The sequence below is a fragment of the Crocodylus siamensis genome, chromosome 2 (genome assembly GCF_052110815.1).
Source record: "Crocodylus siamensis isolate JL-2025a chromosome 2, ASM5211081v1, whole genome shotgun sequence".
In the NCBI taxonomy this organism is placed as follows: domain Eukaryota; kingdom Metazoa; phylum Chordata; order Crocodylia; family Crocodylidae; genus Crocodylus; species Crocodylus siamensis.
In genome coordinates this window covers 58,983,842-58,997,911 of record NC_143396.1, presented here as the reverse complement: position 1 = coordinate 58,997,911, position 14,070 = coordinate 58,983,842, and the positions used below count along the sequence as shown (strand labels likewise).

At 43.2% G+C, this 14,070-nt stretch overlaps 1 protein-coding gene across 5 annotated transcripts in view; it reads left to right on the top strand.

The window, feature by feature from the left end:
* Nucleotides 1–14,070, top strand: part of DLC1 (DLC1 Rho GTPase activating protein) — a 409,890-nt gene that overhangs the window by 112,354 nt on the left and 283,466 nt on the right. For 4 of the 5 annotated variants that reach the window (XM_090035987.1, XM_090035988.1, XM_090035984.1 and 1 more), the window contains exon 3: nt 6,918–7,067. The exons of the other annotated variant lie outside the window; for it this stretch is intronic. In XM_090035987.1, the coding sequence (XP_089892113.1) occupies nt 6,918–7,067 (150 nt within the window). The remainder of the gene's footprint in view (nt 1–6,917; nt 7,068–14,070) is intronic. 5 annotated transcript variants of the gene reach the window in all.

Here is a 14,070-nt window from a genome sequence, read left to right as displayed (position 1 = left end):
AATTTCCAACTCAAGATAAGCTTTTTTCTGTGTATACTTTAATGTTTGCTAGAATAAATTTCAGTCTTTTATGTATACATTTTAATAGTGACCTGACTGTATAACATACCAGACAGAAAACAACTATTTTGGTGTACAGTTAATCATACAAATAGTTAATATTGAATACAGATACTCCTCATGACAAGGATAACAGAGTTGGTCTGCTGATCTCATAAACACACGTAATAGGAATAATGAAATATTGTGGTACCTAAATATATCTTTATTTTGGGGAAAAAAAAAAGGTTTAAGCCCAAAGCCTGTTATTTTTCAAGCTTGATTATCCCTTTTGGGTAGGCCTTCAAGATAATATTTTGCCCAGTCAGTTATAATTAATTCTTCTCCACTATTATCAATCCACTTGAAGAGACTAGCAATGCTTCCCAATAGGGTGGCTCTTCTTCTGAGAGTGTACTGCTTCTCTGTAGTAATAAGAAGATTAGCTGGTGAATTGGTTTAGTCTCCATATTACCAGCCATATACAAACTGTGTGTGCCTAGTTATTGACTTGCATGGTAGAGCCACCGTGTAGTAGGGCTGTGTGAGGCTTTGGATCTGGAGAAGGCTTCAAGTCTGGATCAAAGTGCTGGCTTCATTAGGCTTTCCAAAGCAGTTTGGAGCTTCTGAAGTGGTTCAGAGCTTCCAAACCACTTCAGAAAAGCTTCAGAGGCACTTCAGAGTTCTGGCCATAGGGTATAATGGGGAATCAATGAAATATCTATAACTTTGTTGTTTTTTGTCTGATTTGGATGAAACCTGCAGGGGTGGCAGCCTCTGCTGAGAGCATAAAGCCTGCCAAGCTTCAAGAAGATAGGTTCAGGAGTTTGGGAGGAACTGCATCCCAAATTCTTGGAAGCAAAACTCATGTCACAGGTATGTGTTACACCACAGGGGGGTGAAAACTTCAGGGGTGGCCCCTGATGAAGCCACAAAGCCTGCCAAGTTTCAAGAAGACAGGTGCAGGGGTTTGGGGGGAACTGTACCTCAAGCTGCTGACAGGCAAAACTGGTGACATAGATGACCCTGTGTGTGTTAAGGTGCAGTGGGGTGAAAGCTGCAGGCCTGGTAAACCCTGCTCCAGCCACGAAGCCTGCCAGCTGTCAAGGAGATAGGTGCAGGGGGGTTCTGGGGCCCTACACCTCTAGCTGTTGACAGACAAAACTCGTGACATGGGTACTTGTATAACTGACTGTGTCTGTCTTGGAGCAGTTGATTGTCTGTATTGATTATTTCCTCTCCTTAGTCTGTGGTTTTGTAGGTGTTAATCCATGCTCATTAACTTGGTATGTAGTAGCTAGGTACTGTGTATTGAGCTGATCCCTGAGTGAATCATGATTAATTGGTAACTGGTAACACAGTAGCTGAGCAGCCAGGCCTGGAGTAGTCCCCCACCCGCATGCCCCAAGACAGGCACAGTTGCACAGTGTCACCCATGTCACGAGTTTTGCCTGTCAGCAGCTTGGGGTGCAGTTCCCCCCAAACCCCTGCTCTTATCACCTTAAAACTCGGTAGGCTTTGTGGCCTCACCAGGGACTACCAGCCTGCAGTTTTGACCCCATTGTGGCTTAACACATACACGTGACGTGAGTTTTTCTTTCAAGAATTTGGGTTGCAGTTTCCCCTGAATCCCTTTACTGATCTTCTTGAAACTTGGCAGGCTTCATGCTTTCATCAGAAACTACCATCCCTGCAAGTTTCATGCAAATTAGACAAACAACAATACAGTTATAGATATTTCATTGATTCCCCATTATACCCTATGGCTGGATCTCGGAAGCGGCTCCAAAGCTTAGGAGCCGCTTTCACCGATCAAAGTGGGAACCCAGAGCTCCAGATCAGATCCCTGGCATCCAAAGCAGCTGGAGCTGAAGCTGGATCAAATAGCTGCCTACTTGCACAGGCCTACAATGTAGCATAGCCCCATGAAAGGCAGAAGCTCCTCCAACTCCTTGATCAGTTAAACCACATTGATTTCACCATGCATTTGGCTTTCTGCAAGATAGGTTGGAGACATGGCACTATTTTGTTCCGCATATAAAGAAGTCCAGAATCATCAAGCAAAACTAAGAAACAGAGGGGTTTAGGTTGCAGAAATTTCTTGGTGTTTTTACCTTAGAAAAGTAGGGGTGGACAGCCCTCACAAGGCCATCTTGTCCAGGCCCCTGCTCAGGGCAAGATAATCCTGGACTAAACCATCCCAACCAAGTGTCTGTTGAAACTACTCTTAAAAATTTCCTAAGGATGGAGATTCCACAACTTCTCTAAGTAGCCAGTTACAATGCTTGACCATCCTCATAGTCAGCAAGTTTTGCCTAATCAACAATCAAAATTTCTTCTGCTGCACCTTGAGGACATTGTTCTAGTCCTATCCCCTTCAGCCACAGAGAAAAGTCCATCACCAATGTCTCTTTAATTGCCCTTCAAGTACTTGAAGATGGCTATCAAATCGCCCCCTTAGTCTTCTCTTCAAACTAAATAACCCTAGTTTTTTCAGCCTTTCCTCATAAATCATCCATTCAGGCATCTGCTTCATTTTTGTTGCTCTATGATGAACACTTTCCAATCTGTCCACATCTTTTTTGAAGTGTAGAGCCCAAAACAGGTCAGGCTCCAGGTCAAGCTCACCAGTGATGAATAGAGGATGAGAATCATTACCCTCAATTTGCCAATGACACTCCTGTTAAGTGAAACCAGTATGCTGTTTGCCTGTTTTGCAACAAGAGCACACTGTTGACTCGCATTCTCTTATGGTCTATCATAACCCCCAGGTCCTTCTCTGTAGTACTGCAGCCTAGCCTATCTTTCTCCAGCCTGTATGTAATTATTCAATACCAAGTACAGGACTTGGCACTTGTTCTTACTGAATCCCATGTGGTTGATTGCAGACCTTTTTTCCAGTCTATCCAGGTCATTCTGGATAGCCCTACATTCCAGAGTGCCTGCAACTCCACCCAACTTGGTGCCATCCACAAATGTGCTAATCATGCACTCAACCCCATTGTCTGCATCATTAATGAATATGTTAAACAATGTCAGACTCAGACAAACCCCTGGGGAACTCCACTTGATTCCTCCTCCTAACTAAACCTTGAGCCATTGATGAGCACTCATTGAGCATGGTGATCCAATCAGTTAAGTATCCAACTTTCAGTACTTTCATCTGTTCTGTAGTTTCTTAGCTTATTAATGAAAATGTCATAGGAGACAGTGTCAAAAAATATATTGCATTCAATGCTAAAAATATATCACATTCACTGCTCTCGCCTATCCACAGAGCTTGTAACAAAAGGAAGCTTATCATGGCTATTCAGCTGTGACTTGCTTTTGCTGAATCCATGCTGGTTCTTCCTTGCTCTCCAAGTGCTTCCTTGAGGACCTACTCAATGATCTTTCTGGGTATCAAGAGCAGACAGACTCCATAGCGTCCTGGATCTACATTTTTCCCTTTATTAAAAATGGATGCTATATTTGACCTTTTCCAAGTATCTAGTCCCTCACCTGATCTCTATGACTTCTCAAAAATGGCTCTGAAATTATTTCAGCCAATTCCTTCAGTACCCTGCAGTGCATCCCATCTCCGCCTACTGACTTGAAAGCATCTAACTTCTCAAAGTAGTCCCTAACATGTCCTGCCACTACTCTAGTTTGTTTGTCTCCTTCCTTGTCCTTGCTGCCAGCTGCACTTGTCATTTGTTAGTTTGCCTCTGCACACCTATAGAATCCCTTTATATTGCCTATTATGTCCCTCACCACTTGCATCTCAAATTGTGCCTTGGCCTTCCTAATTTTGCACCTAAATGCCCATGAGACACTCTTATAATCTTTCCTAGTACTATGACCAAGTTTCTACTTTTTGTAGGATTCCTTTTTGCATTTCAAATCTTTGAAGAAACTTCTGTCTATTCAGGCTGGTCCCCTGTTGTATTTCCCGTTCTCTTGTTGCATAGGGATAGGTTGATCCTGTGCCCTTAAGAGGGCTTCTTCAAAGTACAGCTTGCTTCCCTGGACTCCTTTTCCCCCCTCATACTTGCCTCTCAGGAGATCCAAACACCAGTTCCCTATTGACTTCCTGAAGCCCAGTGTCTTTATTATGCTTCTCTCCTTCCTTCCTCTACTTAGGATCTTGAACTGTATTATTTCATGGTCACTGTACCCAAGTTACCTTCCACCTTCACATTCTCAAACAAATTCTTCCCTGTTTATGAACAGGAAGTTAAGAAGAGCTTGCCCTCTATTTGTTCTGTCTACCATCTGCATTGAAAAGTTATCCCCAGTACACTCCAAAAAATGGTAACAAATTCTTTCAGCATTTAGAGCAGGACTGAGGAGTGGCCACTGGAGATCTGTGGGGGAAAGGGGAGATGGAGGTAGTTTTACTTGCCCTGGCTCTCCTCACTTGAGTGGCAGCTACTATTGCTGTAGTTTGTCTCTTAGCAACCGGCAGCGGTGCAGGCTCCTGGGAGCAGTTCCTGGTGCTACGTTAGTCCCCAGCCTCTGGGGCCAAGGCTGCACCTCTCATGGTAGTCTCAGGGTTGGAGGGCATCATGCCACTCTCCTCAAACTCCAGATAAACTGCTCAACTCTAGGTCTGCTGCAGGAAAGACTTTTGAGGGGGCGAGGTATTAACTGGCATCCTCTCTAAGTCAGTGCCCAGGGCTCATGCCCTTGTTACCCCCTGTGCTGGTGAGGCTACAGCACTCTAGGAACTTGCTGAACTGCTTTTGTACTGCTGTTTCCCTCTCAGCAGATGTCCCAATAACTAAAGTTCCCCATGAGAACCAGATTCTGCGATTGGGAATCTTCCACCAGGTACTTAAAGAAGGCCTTGTCTACCTCTTCCTCCTGGTTTGGTGGCTTATAGCAGACATTCACCATGATATTCCGCCCCCCCCCCCAACACACACACACACACACACACACACACTTGAAAAAAAATGACAGTGACAATTATTCCATCTCATTGCTTGCCATGTTTTCACCTACAGCCATATTTCTTGTCAACTTTACTGTAAACTTGGCCCAGATTCAGTAAGAGGTTCACCACATTCAGAGAGCCCTTCAATAAGTATGGTCATTGTAACAACAAGTGTGGCCATTGTCAAGTTGTAACAAAAAATGAAACAAGGCAACATAGGGCTGTTAATGTGGTGTGTACGTATATCTGGTGATGATCATCAAAACTGCTGGTTTTTCCAAAGGAGGAATTATAACTTTTCTCTCTCTATCCCACAGCAGGGTTTAGGACTCCCTGCCACCTGGTTCACCCTTGTGGTCCACCCCACTTGACAGCTCTTTCCCAGTGCCACTTCACCTTCTGTCTCTCACCTGCTATGTGTTTGATGTTTGTTTTGTTGTTGGGGGAGAGGTAACCTCACAAGTAGCCTTGTCTGCCTGGCCAGTCCAGCCCCCACCTGGAGCCTTTGTTCTTCCCCAGTGCTTTCACCCCCAGGGAGTGGTCCTGTAGACTTCTGAGGGCTTTTTGTGTCTTCACCTGTAACAGCCTTGGCCCTCTTTTTCTCTGACCACACCTTCCACTTTGGTCCACTAATTTAAGACCTCAGCTCCAAGGTATCAGCCCTGCCTTAACAGCAGCCCCTCCTCGGGTCCAACTTCACTATGCTTGTTTCTGTTGCTCCCCCTCCCTCTCTCTCTTCCCTGCCTCTTAGAGCCACTCTAATTACAATGCCACGAGGCCTCATATATCAGCATCCCTACACTCAGAGCCAACCCAAGCAGGGTGCGTTTTCCTCTCAGCAGATCTCCTGATCGCATGGGCTGATTTGCCCCAATAACCTGGGGCAAATCAGTCCATGCAAGGCCCTGCCCCTGCCCCCGTCCCAATCGCATGAACCCAGGATCCGAAAAAGCTGCTGCAGTCATCGGCAGCCGCGGTGTCAGTATCGGTGTCATTGGCGGGGGTGGGGAGTGGTGTAGCAAGCAGCTGGATGTAGCTGCGAGGCCCAGCTCCGCGAGGCCCAGGGTGGTTGCCCTGATTCGCACTCCCTCTAGGGACAGTCCTACCCACACTTCAGAATGATGGTGGGAGCACTTGAACTGAAGCTTGTTGAACACACCACCACCACCACCATTTTGATACACAAGACGCAAAAGGCTGCTGGAGCATGGTAATTACCACACTCCAGCAGACTCAATTAAGCATTGGAGCAGCCTCCATACTTGTGTACAGACAACCTGAATGTCCTGTTCCCTGTATTAGACTCTATGAAGACGACAGCACAGCTTGTATTTGTTAGAGTGCAAGGATGTTTAGGGTACAGCAAGATTTTTCAGCCAAGACAAAAATTCTTCAAATAATTGATTCTTCCAAGCACATTGATACAACTTAAAGGTGCAATAGCATTGATCTGTGCTACAGGGCATGGTAGCCAGAGACATTCACAGGTGAAAATGGCTTGCCTTGCATACTTTTACATTTCAATCTTACACTCAGAATTTCTGTTTTATATTAATATATATTTGTCAGTCACAAGGAAAGAAATCCTTACTTCACATAAAAGTAATGAAACTGTTCGTGTTGAAAAGATGGGTAAGCTTATGTGATAGTTTCAAATAGGATATTACTTGCATAAATAAAAGAAGCCACCAGGGAGGTTTTATAATAAATGGTACTATATATTTTTTCATAACATGTTGCTTTAAAGTATGTGTGTTTAATATGCATAAAAGGGGTTTTTTTGCACTCAGTCTCAATGAACGACCTATTGACAATACAAAACAGTTTTCTTTCCCTCTCCAGAAAATGAGTTTGCTGCCTATTATTCAATGTCTTTTAATAAAACTAGGGAACAGAGAGCTTTTCATTCTTTCCAAGAAATGCCCTTTCAGATTCAATAATTGTGTGTTCCATTCCTCAGGAAATGAGAGAAGATCGAGATCGGTCACAATTGGACTCCATGGTGCTGCTATTTATGAAACTGGACCAGCTCGATCAGGATATTGAAAATGCTCTCAGTACAGGCTCTTCACCATCCAGCACCCCAATGTACAAACGGAGACATATACCCGTGAGCCTGTTTATTGATTCTTTTCTTCATTCAGATTAAATGTATTCAGGGGTTTTTTTTCTGCTTCTGTATCTTCTTACTTTCATCTGTGTGACGGAGCAACTTTAGTGTTCCATCACTTTATGGCTGGAGCAGGTAGCCAGCAGATGGTTGATTAGGGCAGCCATTTTAGAGCCCAACTCTCTAAGCTAGGATATCAGTTTGAGACCAACCATCCTGAGAGCAACATCATCCAGCAAAGCTCCTGCTCCAAGGACATCTCAAGGGTAAGGGCAAGGCTGTAGGGAAGGAGGAGGCCTCATGGTCCTGAGCACGACTGAAAACTGCATCTTGCTGGGATAGGGAGGCCCGGTGGAACTGCCTGTGGTGGGGCAGTGCCACTTAAATGCCAGGACTGAGAACCTCCCCAGTGAAAGGCGGGTAGGAGGCCAGACACACTTATTAGAAGCTTGTGAGCCCCATCGGGTGTTGGACCCTGGAGGTCAGCCAGGCACACTCCAAGAGGAGCACCTGAGCCCAAGGGATGTAAGACCCCAGGCCCTGTGGAGACGGCAGAGTGGAGGCCAGGCATGCTATGGAAGAAAAGCACCTGAGCCTGTAGGGGTGGAAGACCGCAGGCCCCAGTGTAGGGGCAGAATATTTGCCTGAGGGAGAGGTGTATTAGTCCAGCGAGGGGCAAAGTAGGCCCACAGTTGAAAAATCACCCAGTCCCATTCAGATAAGGGCCGCAGGAGAGGCCCAGAAGGGTGTGCCAGGGCTGGCCAAGGCATGAAGGTTAAGCCTGATGGCCCTACAGGGTTGCTCAAGGAAGCAAGGCAGGATGAATATGGCCCGGGATAGGGCAGTACGATAGAGGCCCTGTAAGAGAGGGTAAAGTGCAAGAGGCCCAGTGAGAGTGGGGGACTATGTGTGTGGTCCATGAGGGCAGTGTGTGAGAGCCTCAACTGTGTGCCCAGTTTAACCTGGCCTTGAGCCAGAAATTTTAACACTGTGTGACATCTGCGAGGTATGGGACATGTATAAGGGGAAGTCACAGCATGTACATATCACCCGTTACAGCAGGGCGCTCAAAGGGCAGCCTCCCTCCTGATTAACATCCTGATTACTTTACAACAAGGCATGGCAGGAAAGCAGTTTGCCCAGAGACAGGAGGCAGGCTGATATCGATATTGGGCCTGGGACCTTGGCCCTGTCACAATGAGCCTTTTCATTGCAGATTGCACTATTTTTCCTACAAAATAAAATTGGTGATGTGATTTACATTTTGTTTTACATTTTTGAGCCTGTGTTTACTGGTACCCAAGGGATCTTTTTAGCATTCACCCATGTAGAAGTCTAAAAGTGCCCCAGATGAAAGAGAGGGAGATCAGCAAAATTCAGAAGGTGTCAGGCTGTTTCTATTACCTCTTATCACTAAGATAAACCAGACAGGAATCAATAATATTACAATGTAGGTATATGTACATACCACTTGATTTGCAATTGTTATCATGAAAATAAGCATTAGCTGCAGCTTTTATTACTTCGCAATTGTGCTGTCCAGAGATTTTAGGCACGGAGCCAGCCAGGGGCTATTCTTCAGTTAAAAGATCATTCTTCAATTAAAATATTATTCTGACCAGAATATACTGTTTTTATTTGAGTAAGTTCTTATGTTGTGGGGACTACACAATTCAGCTGCTGATAAACAAATCTTTATTTAAAAGATTGACTTACACATATAATATGAAGAATTACTATTACCTTTTTCAGTGGCTGTTTTGAGATATCACAGCCTTCTTGCTAATCTTGGTTGTTTTGAGATATCATTAGCCTTCTTGCTAATCTTGTCTATCCCCACTGTGCCTTTTGCAATTATAAAAAAGCTGACCACTTCTTCCTCAAATCTTACAGCAATCATTTACTTTATGCCATGTTTTAAATGAACCGTTTTCTAATTATTCATTTTGTCCATATATTTGAGTTAAAATGTATGGGCAGTATACTTTTCTATCATATTTGAATGTTAGTTATTTAGTCAGTTGAAGAGTATATAGTTAATGATATCATTCCATTCATGCTTGCATTGTATTAATGATATCCATTCCAAATGCAATACAGAAAGCTTGATATTTGATATCTAATTTACCTAAAATAGAGGTATTGTAACATGCTGAATTCATTAAATATTTCTTTTATTAGTAGTACATGCTGCCTAAACACTACTGTAAAAGATATTTTGAACTGTTGCTTGAAGCTCACAAAATCCAAGTAAAAGTGAAATTACAACAAAAACAATGAATATGTTTTGAACTTTTTGAAGACAGCCTTTCTGAAGGGATGAATTTCACATTACTCCTAATCCCTGTACCAGTGAACAAACTGGCATAAAAATCTCATTGACAGTGCAGTTGGAATTAATTCCATAACACTCATTGAAATGAGGGAGTGTAGAAAATATACAAAATGTCCCCTGCAGTGATTATGATAAATTTAGCCTGATTTACAGATTCCTCTAAATATGGCCAACTCATGCATTTTCAAGAAGGTTTTGCAATAGGGATCGTAACAAATTATTTTTGAGCTAGAGGAGACAAAGGCATAAATGCAAGTCAACTTAGTTTTTGATTGCTTCTGACTGAAAAAACAGTGTGATGATTTCTGCAGATTGCAGAATTTTTTCTTGCATGTCTCCAGTCTAACAGTTTTCAGGTAAAACTACTTTGTATTTAAAAAGTTATAGTACAGTTCTATTATGGTGCCATAATATTACCTGACTGAGACCCCTGACTAAGGATGGAGACTCAGTTCTTTACCGTAACTTGCATACGTTATCCCTTGGGGAAAAAAAGATGGGTGGAAATGAAAGTGTTGTCTTCAATACTCTAAAAATAGAGTTTGGTTCAAATAAAAGGACATTTGTTGCCTTGACAATAGAAAGATAGGTAACATAATATAAAACTGAAAAGATGCCATAACCTGGCTTTTATATGAGAACTGAAGGAAAATAAATGTTTGATGTGAGGGGAAAAAAGGAACCATGCAATCCCTGAACAAAGAATTAGGAAAGATCTATAGAAGAACAGGTCCTAAATACAGCTTACAATAAAAATGGGAAACTTTGAAACAGATTTTAGACTACTGTTCTTAAGACTTATAGTGCCTCTCTACTTAGACTATAAGCTTTTAAAACAGCTTTAAGTCTAAAATTTCTGGTCAGATATCCCATTTGTAACTCCAATTGGCTTTTTTGTGAACCGAAAAAAAAATATATATATATATATAATTATTGCAGAACAGAATCTAAGCCTTGATGTTTAATCTTTCACAGATCTCACCAGGGTTCTTGGTGCAGTGGGATTAATATATATGACATCACAGTGAGAGATCTGTAATATCTATAGTCTTGCTTTGTATTCTGTTATTTGATAATGATTCACTATGTCAGCTGAGGGAGCCAACATATGGTTGTATGTCATACATTTGATGGCCATAAAAACAGTAAACTTTCCATGAGTGGAAGTGCATTCAGTCTTTCATGGCCTTGTAAAATGTTCTAGAGCAGTGATTCTCAACCAAGGTGGCATGGCATGCCTGGAGTCTTTCAGGGGTGCCTCAGAATGCCACACAATGTTATCACTGTTAAGCGTGGAAACATGTTTCACAAGATAAGCCAAATGATTCAAGCAAGAATCCATAGTGTTAAAAATCTGACCTGACCTGTAGTGGTATTTCGGAGTTCATTTCAACAGAAAAATGCCATAGTCAAAAAATGAGTGAAAACTCAGACCTGGGGTTTTCCAAGAGGTGTCTTGAGTCTACTGAGGGTCGGCTTGAACCTAAAAAGATCGAAAACCACTGTTCTGGGGGTTTAGCAACTACTCTCACTTAAAAATAATTATGCAATGATAGTTAAAGAACCAAGAATGCATGTTAGCATAATGAACATAATGTTCACATTTTATAGCATATGAACATATAAGCCACATGGTGCCAGTTTCTTAAAAACTAGTCTAGCTTTTTTGGGTTGTAGTTATTAATTTGTGGGTTACCTTTAGCATATTTAGACTTTTTTCCTGAAAATCTGGTACTTAAATACCTATCATTCATTATGCACATACAGTGCATAGTATATTCTTTTTCAAGAAAATAACATTTTAAAATTCATATTTGAAGTATAATTGTTTTCACTCTGGATAATAGATTTTCCAATTGCATTGGCAGTCAATGGATGAGGCAGGTATATACGATTGTAGTATTAAAACTAAACCTACCCTGCGCTCTTTGCAAATCCTAACTGGCTTGTGTGTATCCATGCATGCAATCTGTGCTGCTGTGTGCACTTAGCTGAAGAAAAACCTAAGGTGCCAATGTGAAAATCTGGGAGCCTGTCTTAGTTAATTGTCACATTCTTCTTCTTAACTTACTTCAGCCATAGATAAACATGCTGTTGACATTCAGAGCATGCCTGTATCATTAAAGCACCATGCCAGGGCCTCACTCATCACACTCACACAGATGTAATGGAGCCATCATAGTATATCACTGGCTATGCCCCAATGCACTCGCTCTCTTGGGAGTAGCTAGATGCACACATCCAGGCTAAGTACAAACAGTCAAAAAGCCAGAGACTAAATCTGTTTAAGCTTTGCAGGTTAGTTTACACTACATGGACTGAGCCAAGAAGCAAGTGAACAGACATTCACTTTTGATTCTGGAAATTCAGCCACATGGCTTCAGTCGCTCAGGCCAGAAGCTGGGGAGCACTATAGCACAGCTCCCAGCCTGCCAACAACCGCCAAAGGGAAGGGAGGGAAGATAGGAGAGAAACCTTCCAAGGCTTCCCCACCCCTCCCCACTCAAGGTGGGGAGAGATGTGGCCAGGCCCTGTCCTGAAGCCAGCATGTTGAGGTAGGCGGGCTTTAAACCCTCTCCCTGGCCCACATGGGACTCCAGCCTAGATTTGCCAGGGAGACAGGGGTGTCCCTGCCAGGCTTATCCCTACTTCTGGTCCAGGCCACCAAGCTGAGGCAGGAGAAGGGGAATTTAAACCCTCTCCCTGGCCCACACAGGACCTCAGCCAGGGTGTGCTTGGGAGGCAGGGGTAACCCCTTCCAGGCTTCTACTCCCTTGCTCCTTGCTCAGGGAGGAGGAGACAATCCCTTACAGGCTTTTGTCCCCCACTACTCCCTGCTTGAGAAGGGAGTTCCTGCCAGGCTTTTGCCCCCTTGCCCTCCCCCCACTCGAGCCAGCACTGAGGTGTGGGGGGGAAGTTTAAGTGCATATTGGGATGCTGGGGTCTGTGAGTTAACTTGAGCCAGGAAGGGTTCTGGGACAGAAGTTCCATAAACAGGTTTAACCTAAATTGGTTCAGTCTGATACTATATCCAACCAGGATTATCTTAAATCAGCTTCAGCCATTTTGAAAGCAGTTTAAGTACGCTGAACTTCTGTTTTGTTACAAATTTTAAACCAGTTTCTGATAACTTAAACTGGTTTATGTGCAACTTCTGTCCCTAGCCCCAATGCTATTTTATGAAGGCTACATTACATCCATTTTGGGGGGTAGAGTGGGAATGAGTCCTTTCAGTACAGTACTCCCTGCTTTTGTTCCTTTGAAAGCACAGATGTGATCGTAGGTAAAGTTGTACTAAGGTAAAACTCCTTTTTGTCTTTAGGTGACTGAAAACTTGTTTCTGCACTTAAATATACTCACTCTCACATTACATATATTGTCCAGCTGGGTCTTCTGTATGTGTACACTAACCAAGGACTTATCCACACTGCCTTCATGCCAAGCCTCAGAACATTGCCCAGAAGTAGAAGTATGTTTCATCTACTCCCATGTTGGACACATTAAGCTATAGAAATGAGGGAGTATAAACACTTCAGGATCTGCTGAGCACATTCTCAGAGCCCTTCACAGGTTCTTGGTCTCAGGTCTTCAGAGCTATTCTTAAGTGGCTACATTGCCTAATTTGGAGGAAAAGATGTGTGGGATATGCTTCTTGGCAATATTGAGGTCGTGCAAATTGCCCTATGTCTACAAAAAAAATCAGAGACAGTGCTTCCCTTCATTGCAAAATGGAGTGCCCAAGTCCTCATGGCATTTATGCACATACATTTCTCTGCTCTGATGCACTGCAGATCTGGTACATCAGAGCAAATTTAAGCAATCAAATTAGCTCTTCGCATGAGCTGACACACCTGGCGCTGCTCCGCATGCATTTTTATAAATGACAAAATGCATATCAGCACTGAGAAAATTGTGGTGGTGTGCTTTTGAACTAAAACACCTTTGATGTATTTTAGTTCAACTGTGCGCTGCCACCATTTTCTCAGTGCTGATGTACATTTCGCTGTTTATACAAATGTATGGACTGCAGCGCAAGGCGCTTTTTAAAAGTGCCTGGTGCTGTGGCACAAGTATGTGTACAAATGCCCTTAGGGAGACAGCCTGACCTGAACACTCAAAATAAAAAATGCCTAGTTGTTTATATTATATTGATTACATGTTTTTTCTTCATCATTGATTTTCTAGGATCTTTAGTGTTTAAAGCTAAGTATAGACATTTGGGGAGGTTAAATTGGGCTCAAAATGTTTGCCTGATTTAAATTTAGCTCATCCCCAAGCCGACCTTACAATTACAGGCCCAGTCTCAGTGACTGGCAATCAGTCTAAACCTTTAAATGTTCTACGCACACAAACCGGTCTAAAAATTGCAGGGCCCATTTTAAGATAAGCCTGGATCTATGTAGTATCAAACTTATTCTGTTTAGGTCAAACCAGTGCATGGAACTTTTGTACGCTTTCCTTGCACAGCCCTGGGTCTGGGAAAACCCAACCACTGGCTCCAGCCCCAGGGCTGGTCTTTTCACCTCACCCTCCTCCCATACTGGGCTATTTTTTCCCCTAGCTGACCCCATGCTCCCCACCCAAACCAGCCATCCCTCTCAACCCCCATCCCACAAGCCACTCTGGTGCAGGTGCTTTTATCAGCATGCACCACTGTCAGAGCTAAGC